The 14219-nt window shown below is 46.9% G+C and overlaps 1 protein-coding gene across 1 annotated transcript in view; it reads right to left on the reverse strand.

Annotated features, from left to right (window-relative positions):
* Positions 1 to 14219, reverse strand: part of MFSD14A (major facilitator superfamily domain containing 14A) — a 561753-nt gene that overhangs the window by 162026 nt on the left and 385508 nt on the right. The window contains exon 9 of the mRNA XM_069641591.1: positions 8205 to 8317. Within this exon, the coding sequence (XP_069497692.1) occupies positions 8205 to 8317 (113 nt within the window). The remainder of the gene's footprint in view (positions 1 to 8204; positions 8318 to 14219) is intronic.

Raw genomic sequence — 14219 nt, forward strand, 5'->3', positions numbered from 1 at the left:
ATTACAAGTATACATAGTGGCAGAGTGGTTGCATGTATTATTACTCATTCTCGAATGACTCAGTGCAAAGAAAGGAAGTGCATGCAAAGAGGGGAGCTGTGCGCGGACACAAAAAGTGAGCGAAAGAGATCCTAAAAGGGGGGAGCTGTGCAAGAAATGAAGTGGGAGCAAAATTGACAAGACCTATCGAAAAGTGTGGACAACAAAGTGTTAACATTGTGGCGCCCACCAAGTGAGATTGCGTATTCTGGGGTCTCTGTGGCCAGCTTGGATCAATGTATAAGGAAAGAAAAGCATTGGCATGGCCACCAGGTGGGAGATTGATCCATGATGGCCGCCGCAGAGATCCCAGACAAAGCAAAGAGTGTTGGAAAAGCAGTGGGGTGGCCACCAGGCAGGAGATTGATCCAGTTTGGCCGCAGAGACTCCAGTATAAGGAAAAGAGAACTCCATTAAGGATAAGGCACCTGGTTGCGCGACCTGTGATGGTTGGACAGTGCGGTCTGACATCTGCGCCACGACCAGGGGAGACCAATTGGAAGCAAGGAGCTGCATGATCTAATAAAGGAAAAGCTAAAAGGACTTGGTTCAGAAAGGGGAATTTATCAAGCAAAGGTACAGTGAACTTCTTTTGCCAAGTGAACTTTGCCCCAAGTGAAACCTGAGAGACTTGTGGAACTTTATAATCCAGTGCCTTAAACTTGGGGAAGCGAGGTGCAGAAAGGCTCCATTGTCACATTAGCTTTACTTTGAAAACTATTGAGTTGGCCAAATCCTATTCACCCTATTATTCTAAGCATAGGTTTTGACAAAGACAGTATTTCGTTTTGGACTGACAGACTTAGACATCCCTTATTTTTCTTTCTGTTAGGGAACATTCCTATCTTAGAGTTAGATATGGTATGATAGGTTATTTATAACATGCTTAATAACCAGAGCTTTCGAAGCGTGGACCCGGGGATTGAACCTGTGGTGCTCCGTGTCATCTTGCTTCCAAGGCGAGCACGTTGCCCCCGAGCTATCCTCCCGCGACAAGTTAGGGCGTTACACCATCCTGACCATTGAGAATAAAGGTTTTCAAACTGTTTCACTTGTCTGTGTCGTTTCTTGATCATATGCCTGTCTCACATTAGCAACAGACACTGCGGCACAGATGAGAGTTGGGATTAGGCGGTCCCAGCCTTCAAATCCGGCCACACACAGACTGCCACTTTGTCCGGTAAAGCAGAAGCTTTACCCGGAAAAGGGCTTTCCACATTTGGCAATTCTGGACCCGAGAGTGCCAGAAGAAGGCCAAAGTAGAAAATAGTCAAAGAACAGGCAAAGATCTTGTGGCACGGGCATTTGACAGTATATGGTACTCTTTATGGTATTCTCATTTTATTCAAATGTTTGTTCAGTGCTGGCCCTCCCCAGAGGGTCTCAGAAAGCCTTACAAAGGTCAAAGATTAAAAGAATTGTGAAGATAGAAGTTACAAAATGTTTTCAGGATGGGATAGATAGGATAGATAAGTGGTAGCAGGGGAGATGGAGGGGCAGGGTTATGTATGCGAAAACAGGTATGCTTTGAGGTTTTTTTTATTGAAAGTGGTGATGGAGGGTGCAGTGCGGATGTGAAGAGGTAAATGTGTTGGGTAAATTATTGCTTTTGTGTGCATGTTAGTTTGCAGAATGAAATGTGTAGGAGATGCTGGCTTGCTTGTCTGGTGCTTGTGTGGCTGATGGGTTTCAGTTTGTCGTGAAGTTAAGATGGATTTTGTGGTGGGAGGCTTTGAAAACAATGCAGAGTCCTTTGAAGGCAATTCTTTGGTGTATGGAGAAGCCAGTGGAGCCGGGCGAAAGCTGGGGGAGATGTGTGAATGTTTTTGTAGGAGGAGTCGTCTAGCTGTTGCATTTTGTATGGCTTGCAAGGGGGAAAGGGTGCTGCTAGGGACCAGTGTGGAAAGCTGTGCCCGCATCCAGCCTGGACAGAACCAGCGCTGTAGTGCATAAGTCATCAAGAGGAAGGATGTGTTGGATCTTTGGTAGGAGGTTTAGTTGCAGATTGCATGTTTTGGTGACAGCAGCTATGTGGTTTTTGAAGGAAAGGTGGGGGTTGAAGGTGAAAACAAGGGATTTGACAGGTGTGGAGAGGGATATGTGTGGGTTGTCACAGGTGAGTTCTTTGATCCAGGGGGTGTGCTCGGGTTTGTGTCGGGGTGGGGGGCATTACATTTTGGAAGGGTTCTCAACTTGAGGAAGTGGATGGTCCTCCAGGTGGTCATAGCAGAGACAAAGATTTTGTGGATGTGGAGTTAGAGGGGGGATGAGATTTGGAACTCAATTTGTGTTGTTAACTGTGTATTGGTGGGAAAGGATCTTGTGCTTGTTAAGGGTCTGTCCAAGGGATGCAACTTATTGGTTGAAGAGGAGTGGTGAGAGGGAGGAGCATTGCGGGACCCCGTACTTGACCGGGCTGGGGTCAGATTGAAAAAAGGGAGCATGGAAACAAGTGTGTTCTGTCCATAAGAACGGAGGTGTACCAGTCAAGGATGGTGAATGAAAGTAATGGGGTGGTAACTTTTGGGCAGTTTGGGGTCAGGAGATGGTTATTTGAGGAGGGGTGACATTTGTCCACGTTTTGAGACCAAAAGGGATATCATGTGAGACAGGAGTTGATGATATTGAGTCAGTGGGGAGCGTGGGTGCTGATGCAATTGGATGTAGCTTGAGGTGGGCATCCATCATCCAGGATTTGTGCAGGTTGGGTTTTGGTAGGAAGAGTGATGAGGGTGTCTGTCGATGGGGTGCCAATGGTCTGGAATGTTTGGGAGTGGGCAAGAACATAAGAGGGCTAGCCTGATGTTGTGTATATTGGAGTTAAAGTAGTCCATGGGAGTTGCATACTGCAGCGGGTGGGGGTTTGGATGGTGGTTTGGAGAATGTTGAATAATTTTTGTGAAAATTTGGTGGCAATATGGAGCTCTTGCAGGTAATGGGTGACTTTGGCATTGCGTATGTGTTTTGTATTTGTTGCGGCAGAGTTTGAGTGGTGCAGCTTTCCTGAGCAAGGGCATGACCTTCTAGGGGATTTCCTCACCTGTGAGGGCAGGAAGGTGGTGGCCAAGCCACAACATGGCCAAAGGATCCGCAAAACAACTTGTGGAATGGCCATCTTTGGGTGCTAGCCACCGGTAACTGCGAACGTGCAGGAGTAAAACTGTTCCTTCTGCCACCAGCTTGACTTAGGGACTTATAAAAAGTGACTAAAAGATAAAAAGTTATGAGGATACCAAGTATCCCCATTGTACTGCACTGTAAGGTGCTGTGTGCAATTACCAAAATACAAGAATACAAATAAAGACAAAGTTTCTCAGTACTGACTAGTCAGAAGGATAAGTCGGATTCCCCATAACAATGAACAAAAGGCAAAGGAAGCAAAGCTGAAGGCTTTACTTCCCTTCAAAACGTCAGGACAGATAGGAAAATATAAAACAAATAAGCAAAAAGAAGGGTGTCTCACTGAAATACAATAGAGGGGACGTTGCAAGGGAGAACATCTTTCCTAATAAGAGCAATTTACCTAAGCCGTTCTGAAGGCCATGTCTCCACATCCAGCCTATTTTTTGCTTTCCAAGAAATGTTGAAATTGTAATGAAACCAACTAAAAAGGGTCTTTAAGTACAACAGATTCACAACCACACTGCGCATACACGATAAGTTTAGATGAATGGAATATTTTAATGAAAGTGAAAACAGCCGACATGTTTCGACAACAAGTTCTTCTTCCAGGCTTCACTGTGTTCTGTTCATAGGGTCCGAATCATCACAACAGCCCGCTGCATCTTCATTAGAGAAACAACCAATCCTCAAAAATGAATTAGAGGGTTAAAATTTACATAGCTCAAGTTAAAGCATTGACGAGCGCTTTGTGGTTCCAGTCTTAAGCCCTACAATTATTGTAACTAAATATGGACTTTGTTAAACCTGGCATTCTGGAATTTAGGGCAAGATCAGTATAACCAAAAGAAACATTCTACCTACAACCCTATATATTCTACAGAACATTCCAGACAAGAGATTAAGGACTACATTCACTGAGGGGGATAAAATATAATTTGAGTTAAGGAGAAAGTGCTCTCCGTCCCACACCTGCTTCAAGAGTTTTTGGTCTGCCTGACTTGACATGGCATCACCATGGTATTTTACTAATTCTGACAAAGTTAATCACCTAATTAGACCAAAACTTGTTAGAAGTCTATCTTGCAACATATAGAAACAGTTACCAGACGCTCCAGGATATTGCGGCATAAAATTGAAAATCTTGCTGCATAAAAAAAAAGCAAATTTTGCAGCACAAAATTGTATTTATTGCAGCATTTTTGCAGAAAACATTTCATTGCCTGGAGGGTGCAAGATTGGTAGGTCATAAGAAAGAGGCTTCTGTGAGGCTACAAGAGATGTAGGTTGTCATTATTTGCACCTTTTTTAAAATCAATTTAATAGTAAGAGTCCCAGATGCCCCCGGCTTGATAGAAACTTGCTTGCTTTGCTCTACTTCTTTGGTTTACTGTGCATGCCTATTTAATACTATGAACTTTATTGGTCATTATCAGGTGTAATGCTGAAATTATTCCCCTTCTATATTTTTCAATCCCCCAAGCACCCACACCCCACTCGCCAACATAACTCACACAAACCAATTCCCCATCACAACTTACACTCCCGAACCTCTCATTTCCATTGTACCTCACTCTTCCCCCTACCCCCCATCCTTTTTCCTAATCTGCAGCTTGCTGCCTTGTTACAGCCAACTGCTCCCTCTCTGGTTTCTGGCCCACTGATCCAATACTAGCCGGTTGCTCCATCTACTTTCTGCTCCCTGTCTGCTTTCTGACAACATCCCACCTCAGGCCCTCAGCTCCCTCTCTGCTCTCTTGCCGGCCGCTTCCCACTCTGGCCCACTGCTCTCCATCTGATTTCTTGCCCATCACTCTCAGTCTAGCCCATCGTTCCCCCTTTCCTCTCCTTTTCCCCCTTCATGGTCTCGGGAGGATAGCTCAGGGGCAACATGCTCGCCTTAGAAGCATGACGACATGGAGCAACACAGGTTCGATCCTCGGGTCCGCGCTTAGAAACCTCTGGGTATTAAGTGCATTATAAATAACCTATCATATCATATTGTGACTATTATTTAAAATTTAAAAAAGTAGCATATCTTCAAATAATGTGGCATCCAAAAATAGAGTAAATGCACTGTTTTTAGATGCTGAACCCTGACTGATGAATTGTATAGTTGTCTTTATTATTATTTTTTAATTGTATTAAATCGGTAACAGGGGTAGATTTTGTAACAAGAGAACAAAGCTATATCTTTTCAATTTGGTAATCTTTTTATTCAAATTGAATTCGTTCATAGCTAGATCCAATTCTTCCAATAGCTACTTGCAGCTGTGTAAGAGACTTATTCATTAGTTGTTCTTGTTTATGTTCAATTTCTCTGACCAACTCCTCAGATTCTTTTTTCATTAAGTTCAGCCAATCTCGGGTGCATTTGTTTGAACTATAACTCCAAAATGTTTGTAACTGGATGGCAGAAGACTACATAAGAAACAACAAGCAAACGAGAAATGGTGAAAAAAGAAGGAGCCCACCATTCTAGCAGAATGGTATGCTCCTGTGCATTACAGAGGCTGATTTGACAGCCTGCGATTAATAATGACTAAAAGTCATAAAAGTAGTTTCACTGCCGCCAGCCATTCAAGTAACCTTGCAATTGTAACAGAAATGCTACCAGGTAACTAAGAAAGGGGATACATTGTATCCCCCCAGCACTACACACCAGGTGGGGTGTGCTGGCTCACTAAAATAAATATGAAGGGGATGTGAATCCCACTTTACCTCTTGGGAACAGTAGTTCACCCCCAAAGAAATAAAAAGATAATTAAAATGAAGCCACTGCATTTAAAATGCTGTGTGCTACCATAGTACTTTACAGTCAGTCCAAAGTTACAGGAAACTAACTCCAATCACACACGATGAAGAGACATAAAAAGGTCACCCATAAAAATAATAAAGAGTAAAAGACTAGGTGAGCGGGGAAAAAGATTCCCACTCACCTAGGGACAAGGTAAAATAGTTACCACATCCATGCAAAAAGATCTGGGGTTGACACAGGACAGGAAGAATATTCAAAATTATGACAATCTTACCCAACAACATTCCCCACTGAAAGTGTGGTGTAGCCAAAAATAACCTTACATTGACCGGTATACTGAGTATTAAATGCAGTTGCCATGTCAAGCACAGAGGTTGTGGAAAAGCCTTACAGATAATTTATTTGGGCCAACCTAATGACAACGGGATGTGTTTATGCTGGGATGACTGATCATACTTGGATACTCTAGCAGAAACGTTTCATAGTCGCAACACATGAGTCGAGTCACAGAAACGAAAAGAGAATTTGACCTTTTTGGATCAGATCTTTATAAATACCTGAGATTAAAGGACATGTGTAAGACCCGATGCTAGCCATAGGTGCAGTGTGGTACAAATGGTGACCCGTGGAATCGGACTTTAACAAAGGCTGGGAAAAATCTTAAAGCCTAAAACTATTGTAAATAATGAATCCCCACTGATAAGAACTGTCTAGATAGTTAATTAAGCAATAAGACCCTCGCGGCAGGGGCATAACCGACTCGGGTAATGCCCCATTACCCGAGTCGGTAATGCCCCCGCAGCGAGGGTCATATTGCTATTAGTACCCCGGCCCGCAATATCTGTGTGACCGGGGCACTAAAGGCACTTTTATTTGTCCCGAAGCGCTGCAGCGTTTCGGGACACAAAACAAAAAAAAAAAGAAACTACCAAGAAAATGCCCGCCAGGAAAGGGAAAACGGAGTCCGTTTTCCCTTTCCATAGCGGCCATCGGGAGCGGACGCGCTGGGAACACATGTGTTCCCAGCGCGTCCGCTCCCGAAAAAGGATCAAAAAGAAGGTAAGTGGGGTTGGGAGGGCGGGAGTGGGACGAGAATAAAAAAATAAATAAAAATAAAAACGTACCTGCGTTCCCAGCGAGGGATGAGGGAAGCCTCTAGACGTGTGGAGGTGCAGCTGGAGGCTTCCCTCGTCACCTGCCGGGGACGCAGGGAGAAGAAGGTAAGTGGGATTGAGGGGGAGGAGGGAGGAAAGGGAATTTAAAAAAAAAAATAATAAATTAAAAAAACCTTACCCGAGTCCCCGGCGGGGGGCAAAGGCAGCCTCTCAGCCGCAAGGAGGCTCGAAGCGGGGATTGCCCCGCTTCCAGCCTCCTCATTGGCTGAGGGGCTGCCACGTCCCCCGGCCGAGGACAAGGCGGCTGGAATCCCAGCCAAGAATTGAAGGATTCTCGGCCGAGTAAGGACCCGGCGAGAGCCAATCAGAATGCGTATTGCATCCTGCTTGACTCTTGCCGGGTACTAATATACATGACTGGAATACTCCCCCTGCCCTTATTAAATGTTTAGACCTAGCAGTAAATTTTGGCAGTACAATGGAGAAAAGCACACATGTATTTACTTCTCCAGTATCAAAAGATAATTTTCTGGGGAGAAATCAGAAAAATAATTAATCCTATACTCCACTCCGCAAGAGCGGACCCACTTCTAAATCAGGAAAAAAATACTTATAGTGTAAAAGCTGTCTGTGGGTAAGAGAAAGGTCTTGCAACATTGGAAAAGTAAATCTGTTCTGAAAGCGGAGTTGTGGCAAGTGGCGATGACAAGCTACCTTGGTCAGTGATACATTTAAGTATTTAGGATTGAAAGAGGAATCTTTCTCAAATATATTAGATGGGAGTAAGAGTGCTGAACCCCTGCACAACTAGTGGAGATGTATTTGGAACTTTACTTTGGACATTATCTCTTTTCTCTTTAATTGATCAGTATTCGTCATTATCGTAAAAAAAATGCTTTAAAATGCAATGTAATCAACATATTAACATACAGGATATAAACAACATTTATCACATAATGTAAGAAGCAGGCTGAAACATGACTAAAGTATGTAAAGATAAAAGGTAATTGGAATGAGAAAGAGGGTAAAATGAACTAACGATTTTCTTGATATTTCACGATCTCTAAAAGACAATGTACCAATAATTTCTGCCTCCACAGAGATGGTTTAATTTCATGTTAAAATGATAAATAACTTTAAAAATCCAAAAAGAAATCATATCACAAACTTACCAAGGTTCAGAGCCAAACCCGTACCAGGCAAGCTGCAATATTTGAAATCCCAGACCCAATAAGATAGTATTTTTATTTCCAATGGATCTCATCAATAAGCTCAACACTACAGTCTGCAAGAAAAAAATAATAAATGTAATATTGCATTAAGAACAACAGATCATGTTGTTTCCAGAATTATGGACATAGATGCATACTGTGAGTGAGGGTGCAGTAGTGAGATCGACACAGGTGGCATTTTTCCACAGACTTTTATTCAAATGAAAAGTAGGGTTGGGGAAAGGCCTCACTAGCAGTAACGCTAAGAGGGGTTTCCCTGCCTCAACATAAATCTCAAATGGGTCTGCCAGGATTTCAAAATAAAGATAAGTCCACCATTGTGCCAAAACCCTAACTCTAGCCCTCACATGAGCAACTATACATTTGTTATCATTTGTTTTATGCTTTTTTGACTACCAAGCGAAGATGATGGGTGGAAGCATGTGACTAAGCATATACAAGCCATAAAAAGACTATTATTAGTAAATTCTAAGTTACTCACCATAGTGACTAACGTACTCTTAGTCCCCTTTCCTCCATACTGCATGGGCGTCCCTTCCTAGGGGCGAAAGACGGAACCTTTTCCACCATATAAAAACCTTCTTCCCCTTTAAATTTAGAGGAGTGCAGGGGTGCAGCCCTGGGAGCATGCGCTGCCCTGACTCCGGCGTCCGGCGCCACACCTCAGTCCCGACAGACACGTCGACAATAGTTTAACATTGCCTAATAACACCAGCTTAATAGGGGGGGGAGGATGGTGAGATGTATGGAGGAAAGGGGACTAAGGACTAGTCACTACGCTGAGTAACTTATAATTACTCTTACGCCCCAGTCCCCTTTCCTCCATACTGCACGGGCGATAACAACTGAGTGTAGCCCAACGGTGGAGAGGAGACCCTCCTTAAGCAAACAGGTTTCTGAAAACCGCATGCCCGAAAGCCGCGTCTGATCTAGAGCTGGCGTCCAAACAGTAATGCTTGCAGAAAGCCGAAGGGGTGGCCCAGGTGGCCGCCCTGCCTATGATTTACCACAGGACCTGCTGTTGGAATGCGATGGACGTGGCCTAGGCTCTGACCGCATGGGCGTGTATGTTAGCCGGAAGTGGCTTATGCTGCCCCTCATATGCTTCCTTGATGGTCGAGACCATCCATCGTGCTATAGAGGACTTGGATGCCTGATACTCCGGCCTTGACCCGCCGAAGGTGACAGTGCGTTCGACTTGCGGAAGCCCTTGGTCCTGTCCAAGTAGAATTTTAGAGCATGCCTGACATCAATGCAGTGCAGAACCCTCTGAGCCTCGTCCTTAGGTTCGGCAAAGAACATAGGCAGCACTATTTCCTTGTTTAGATGGAAAGCAGAAGGTACCTTAGGTCGGAACGCTGGGTGTGTCCGCAGGACTTCCTTATCCTTGTGAAAAGTAGCATAGGGCTCTGAGGCGACCTGACTCTGCAAGCCGAAGTGAGGCCAACTAGCAAGGCCGTCTTGATGGCGACGAGCCTGATGTCCGCAGACGCCATTGGCTCAAATGGTTTTCATGCTAGGGTTCCGAACACTACGTTGAGGTCCCACACAGGGTGTGGCCTCTTGATGGGCGGGTAGAGTCTGGCTAGGCCCATCAAATGCTTCTTGACTATCGGGTTGGAAGATGAAAATACCTCTTCCTCTGAATTTCTGAAGGCTCCTATGGCCGCCAAATAAGTGTGACAAGGGTCCACCTGCATGCCAGAGTGAGCGAGGTGCGCAGTGGAGCACATCATCCAACGTACATGCAAGGGGGGGGGGGTCGATCTCAGAGTCTGCCCAGTGACAGAACCTAGTCCACTTACTCTTATACTGGGTCCTGGTAATCTTGCTCCTTGCACCATGTATGATTTCTAGGTTAGCCTGTTTGAGGCCGAGGTGCCCTAGCATGACCTGCTCAGGAACCACGCTGCGAGGGCTAATTTCTGTGGCGCAGGGTGGTTGACCGGTTGCGCCAGAAGATGAGCTGGGCCCGTCGGAAGAACGGGTGGTCTCTCCGAGAGGCTCAGCAGCTCTGAGAACCAAGCCCTCACTGGCCGCCATGGAGCCATTAGAATGACGGTTAGGTGGCAAGACTCCTTTATCTTGCATATCACCCTCTGGATCAGCGGTGTGGATGGGAAGGCGTATGCGGTCATGCTGTTCCACTGAATCTGAAATGAATCGCCCAGGGAGCCGGGGCCCTGTCCCTGCCAGGATGCGAACTGTTGCCACTTGTTGACCCAGGAGGCAAAGAGGGCCACCTGGGGGGTGCCCTCATCTGCTGAAGATCTCGCACAGCACCTGGTTGTTCAATTCCTACTCATAATTGTCCGCTCCCAGTCTGCTGAGCCTGTCCGCCTCCAAGTTGGATTCAACCGGAAGGTGGATGGCCGTGAGGTAGAGGTTGTTCTCCAGGGCCCATTCCCAGATGCTGTTTCTAGACTGCACCGTGGAGGGGATCTGGTACCTCCCTGCTTGTTGACATAGAACATGCTGGTCGAATTGTCTGTCTGAATGAGGACAACCTTGCCCACAATAACCGGAAGTAATGCTCCGAGTGCTAGCCAGATGGCCTTTAGTTCCAGTCAATTGATATGGTACTCCTGCTGGGACCAGGTTACATGGACGCTGTGGTTGTCCAGAGTGGCCCCCCCAGCCCTCTAGAGAGGAGTCCACAGTGATGGTGACCTGGGGGGTCGGCTGCCGGAAGGGCTTGCCCATTCGCAGGTTGCAGTCCCTAGACCACCATGAAAGGTCCGGGTGGAGAGAAGGAGGAACGTCGATCAGCTCCGCCTGAGAGCCTCGCTCCTGATTCCATGATGCTAAGAAGTGCAGCTGTATCCTCCTCATCCTGAGTCTCATGTGGGGGATGGCCAATAGGGCAGTTGCCATGAGACCCAGTAGGTGTTGGTACTACCAGGCCAATGCCACTTATCGGCTGAGGAATTGAGCAGTGGCCCTCTTGATGGCTGTGATCTTGTCCTCTGAGGGGAAAACCTTCTCGGAGCACGTGTCCCAGATGAGTCCCAGGAAAGTCAGTCTTTGCGTAGACTGCTGCTGGGACTTCTTGAGGTTGAGTGAAAAGCCCAGGTCGTGGAGGGTGCTCATAAGAGCATGGGAAGTGTGGTGCACCGCTTCCAGAGATGTCCCCCTGACGAGCAAGTCGTTGGGGTACGGGTAGACGTGGTGGCCCTGGGCCCTGAGGAAGGCCGCCACTGTATTCTTGAGCCTGGTAAACACCCTGGGGGCCGAGTTGAGGCCGAAGGGAAGCACCCTGTATTAGAAGTGGTAGCCCATGATTCTGAATCGCAGAAAAGAACGATGAGGCTGCCAAATCGGGACGTGTAGATACTCGTCCTTCAGATCCAGGGAGCACATCCAGTCTCCCTTGCACAATGTCTCCGCCAGGAGGGCTGGCGTAACCATCTTGAATTTTTGCCTGGTTCTTCTTCCGAAAGGTGAAAATCCTGGAGTAGAAACCCAATCCTTGCTGGTAGGCTGGGACTTCCTCTACTACCTGGCTCTTGACGAGCAACCGGATCTCCGCCAAGAGAGTTTCTGTCTCAATATGAGGGAGTGGAGGGGAGGAAGGGATAGGTAGGCGGTACCCTGTGGATAATACCAAGATGATCCAGGGGTCTGTGCAATTCTGACACAGAAATGTGGGTGGAGTGCAAGCCTGCCCCCCCCACTGGAGACACATGGACCTAAAGGGGTGCATCATGCCTTCTTTCCCTCTGAGGCTGTTACGGAGGAGGCGGACTGGAAAAAGCCCTTATCCCCCACCCCCCTTTTTGGTGTTGTTTGTGCCGATGTTGAGTCAGCAAACGGTCCGGCTGTCTGGACCTCTGCTCTTGGAAGCCGCGGAACCCTCCGTATGTACGCCCCTTGTCTGAGCGCTGATGTGACTGGGTGTACACCTTGGGTGTGGCCTTTGTGAGGATAAAGACTTTGTCGTTTGCGAGCAGTTTTTCTTTTTATCTAGCTCCTTGTCAGTGGTGGAGTGAAAGGTCACCACCCTCGAAAGGCAGGTCTAATATGCGTTCCTGGACGTCCCGGTTAAATTTAGTAGCACAGAGCCAGGCCGTCCTTCTCATGTCCGTGGCTATGCATATGGCCCGGCCAGAGGTGTCAATGTGGGCCACGGTGGACTCCACGATGTTTTGCGCCACCATTTTAGCCTCTGCCAGTCCCACCTTGAAACCGGACTGGCTCTGTACCGAAAGTTCTGGAAGGAAGTCTGCTATTTCCCGCGAAAGCCCCTGCGAACGGCTGCCAGCATTGCATCCGCATTGTCTTGACGAAGATGCAGCGAAGCACTGGAATAAAGCTTTTTCCCGTACGCCTCCAAGATAGTCTCCTCCTTTCCTAACAGGCTGCTGACGAGGAGGCCGAGGACAACTGAGGCTTGGAGTAGAGTGATGCCGCAGCAATCACCAAAGAGTGTGGCTGAGGATGGGCCGACAGCAAGAGTGAATCCCCCTCTATTTGCCTATACTCGACATCCAGGTGTCGATTGACCGGCTTGACCAAGTGGGGTTTGAGCCACCCCCTTTTTGGCCAAGGCGACAATGTCCTTCTGCATCGGGATCCCTGTTCTAGCCGAGGGGCGTAGCGTGAGGACCTCAGGGTGCACCCCCCTCCTCTGGTTGCTTGTTCTCGGGTTGACGAAGGGCCAAGTTCTCTGCCAGCCCGGCAAGACATTCATGGAAGGCCTACGCGGACGATGGTGTGTCGGGGTCCTCTTCCTCGTCCGTGTCCACCTGGTTGTCCGGTTGGTCCGGCGCCGGAGTGCTGGGCGCTGAACGCTGTGGAGACCGGAGGCAGAGGCTGCAGCTGAGGCTGGTACAGAACCGCCTGTGCTATAGGCGGCCGGGGCGGGCACTGGGGCCTGCAGTGCTTCTAAGTGACTACAATCCAGCACTTCAACTAAGTCAATGCTTAGTATGGGATGCCCAATGGAAGCCCTTATTTAGATATTTTATGCCAAAGTTCTTTAAATCTGGATGATGAACCCTTCTATTGTTAGGCAGAAACCTGTGCAGTTATGTCAATGTTAAAGCACATTTGTACCGCGCACTATCACCACCGAAGTGGTCCCCTGGCGCTCTGGCAGCTCTGAAAAAGGGGAGGAGAGGGGGTGAGTTAGTGGGAATAAGCTGGAAAAGTGCAAGAGAGCAGTGATGTGCTGTTGGCAGCCTCAGCCCGGTGGGTCCGTTAGCTGGGCTTGGGGTGTTTTACGGTCCGTAGTTGTCGTGTGCTGTTGTGCAAGTCTATGTGTGGTTTGTTTTGTTGTTGCATTGTTGTGAGGTTTGTGCAGATTGCTGCGTTTTAGGCTCGTGGTTGTGTTTGGTTATAGTGTGAGAGGTGTATGCAGAGGGATAGAATTGTTAGTTGGTTGGTTAGTTGGCATTGCTGTCCTTGCAATTGTGGAATTCCATCTAGGTGCGGTACATGCTAACAGTCACATTTCTATCTAGATTTGACGCAAGCTAGGTTCATAATTCTAAGTATGGTGTATTCTCAGAATCACATTTCTATCTAGATGCGACGCCAGCTAACGTTCAGAATTCCGTACTAGTGTGGCACATGCTAACAGTCACATTTCTATCTAGATGCGACGCGAGCTAAAGTTCAGAATTCTAAGTGTGATACATGCTAACAGTCACATTTCTATCTAGATGCGACGCAGGCTAGGTTCAGAATTTTAAGTGTGGTGCATGCCAAGAATCACATTTCTATCTAGACGTGATGCGATCTAAAGTTCCGATTTGCATACTAGTGTGGCACATGCTAACAGTCACATTTGTATCTAGATGCGACGCAAGCTAGGTTGAGAATTCTAAGTTTGGTGCATGCTAAGAATCACATATGCTAACAATCACATTTCTGAAATTCCATCTAAGTGTAGCATATGCTAACAATCATATTTCTATCTAGATGCAGCGCGGGCTAAGCTTGAGAATTCCATCT

The sequence above is a fragment of the Ambystoma mexicanum genome, chromosome 1q (genome assembly GCF_040938575.1).
Source record: "Ambystoma mexicanum isolate Mex_15411 chromosome 1q, UKY_AmexF1_1, whole genome shotgun sequence".
In the NCBI taxonomy this organism is placed as follows: Eukaryota; Metazoa; Chordata; class Amphibia; order Caudata; family Ambystomatidae; genus Ambystoma; species Ambystoma mexicanum.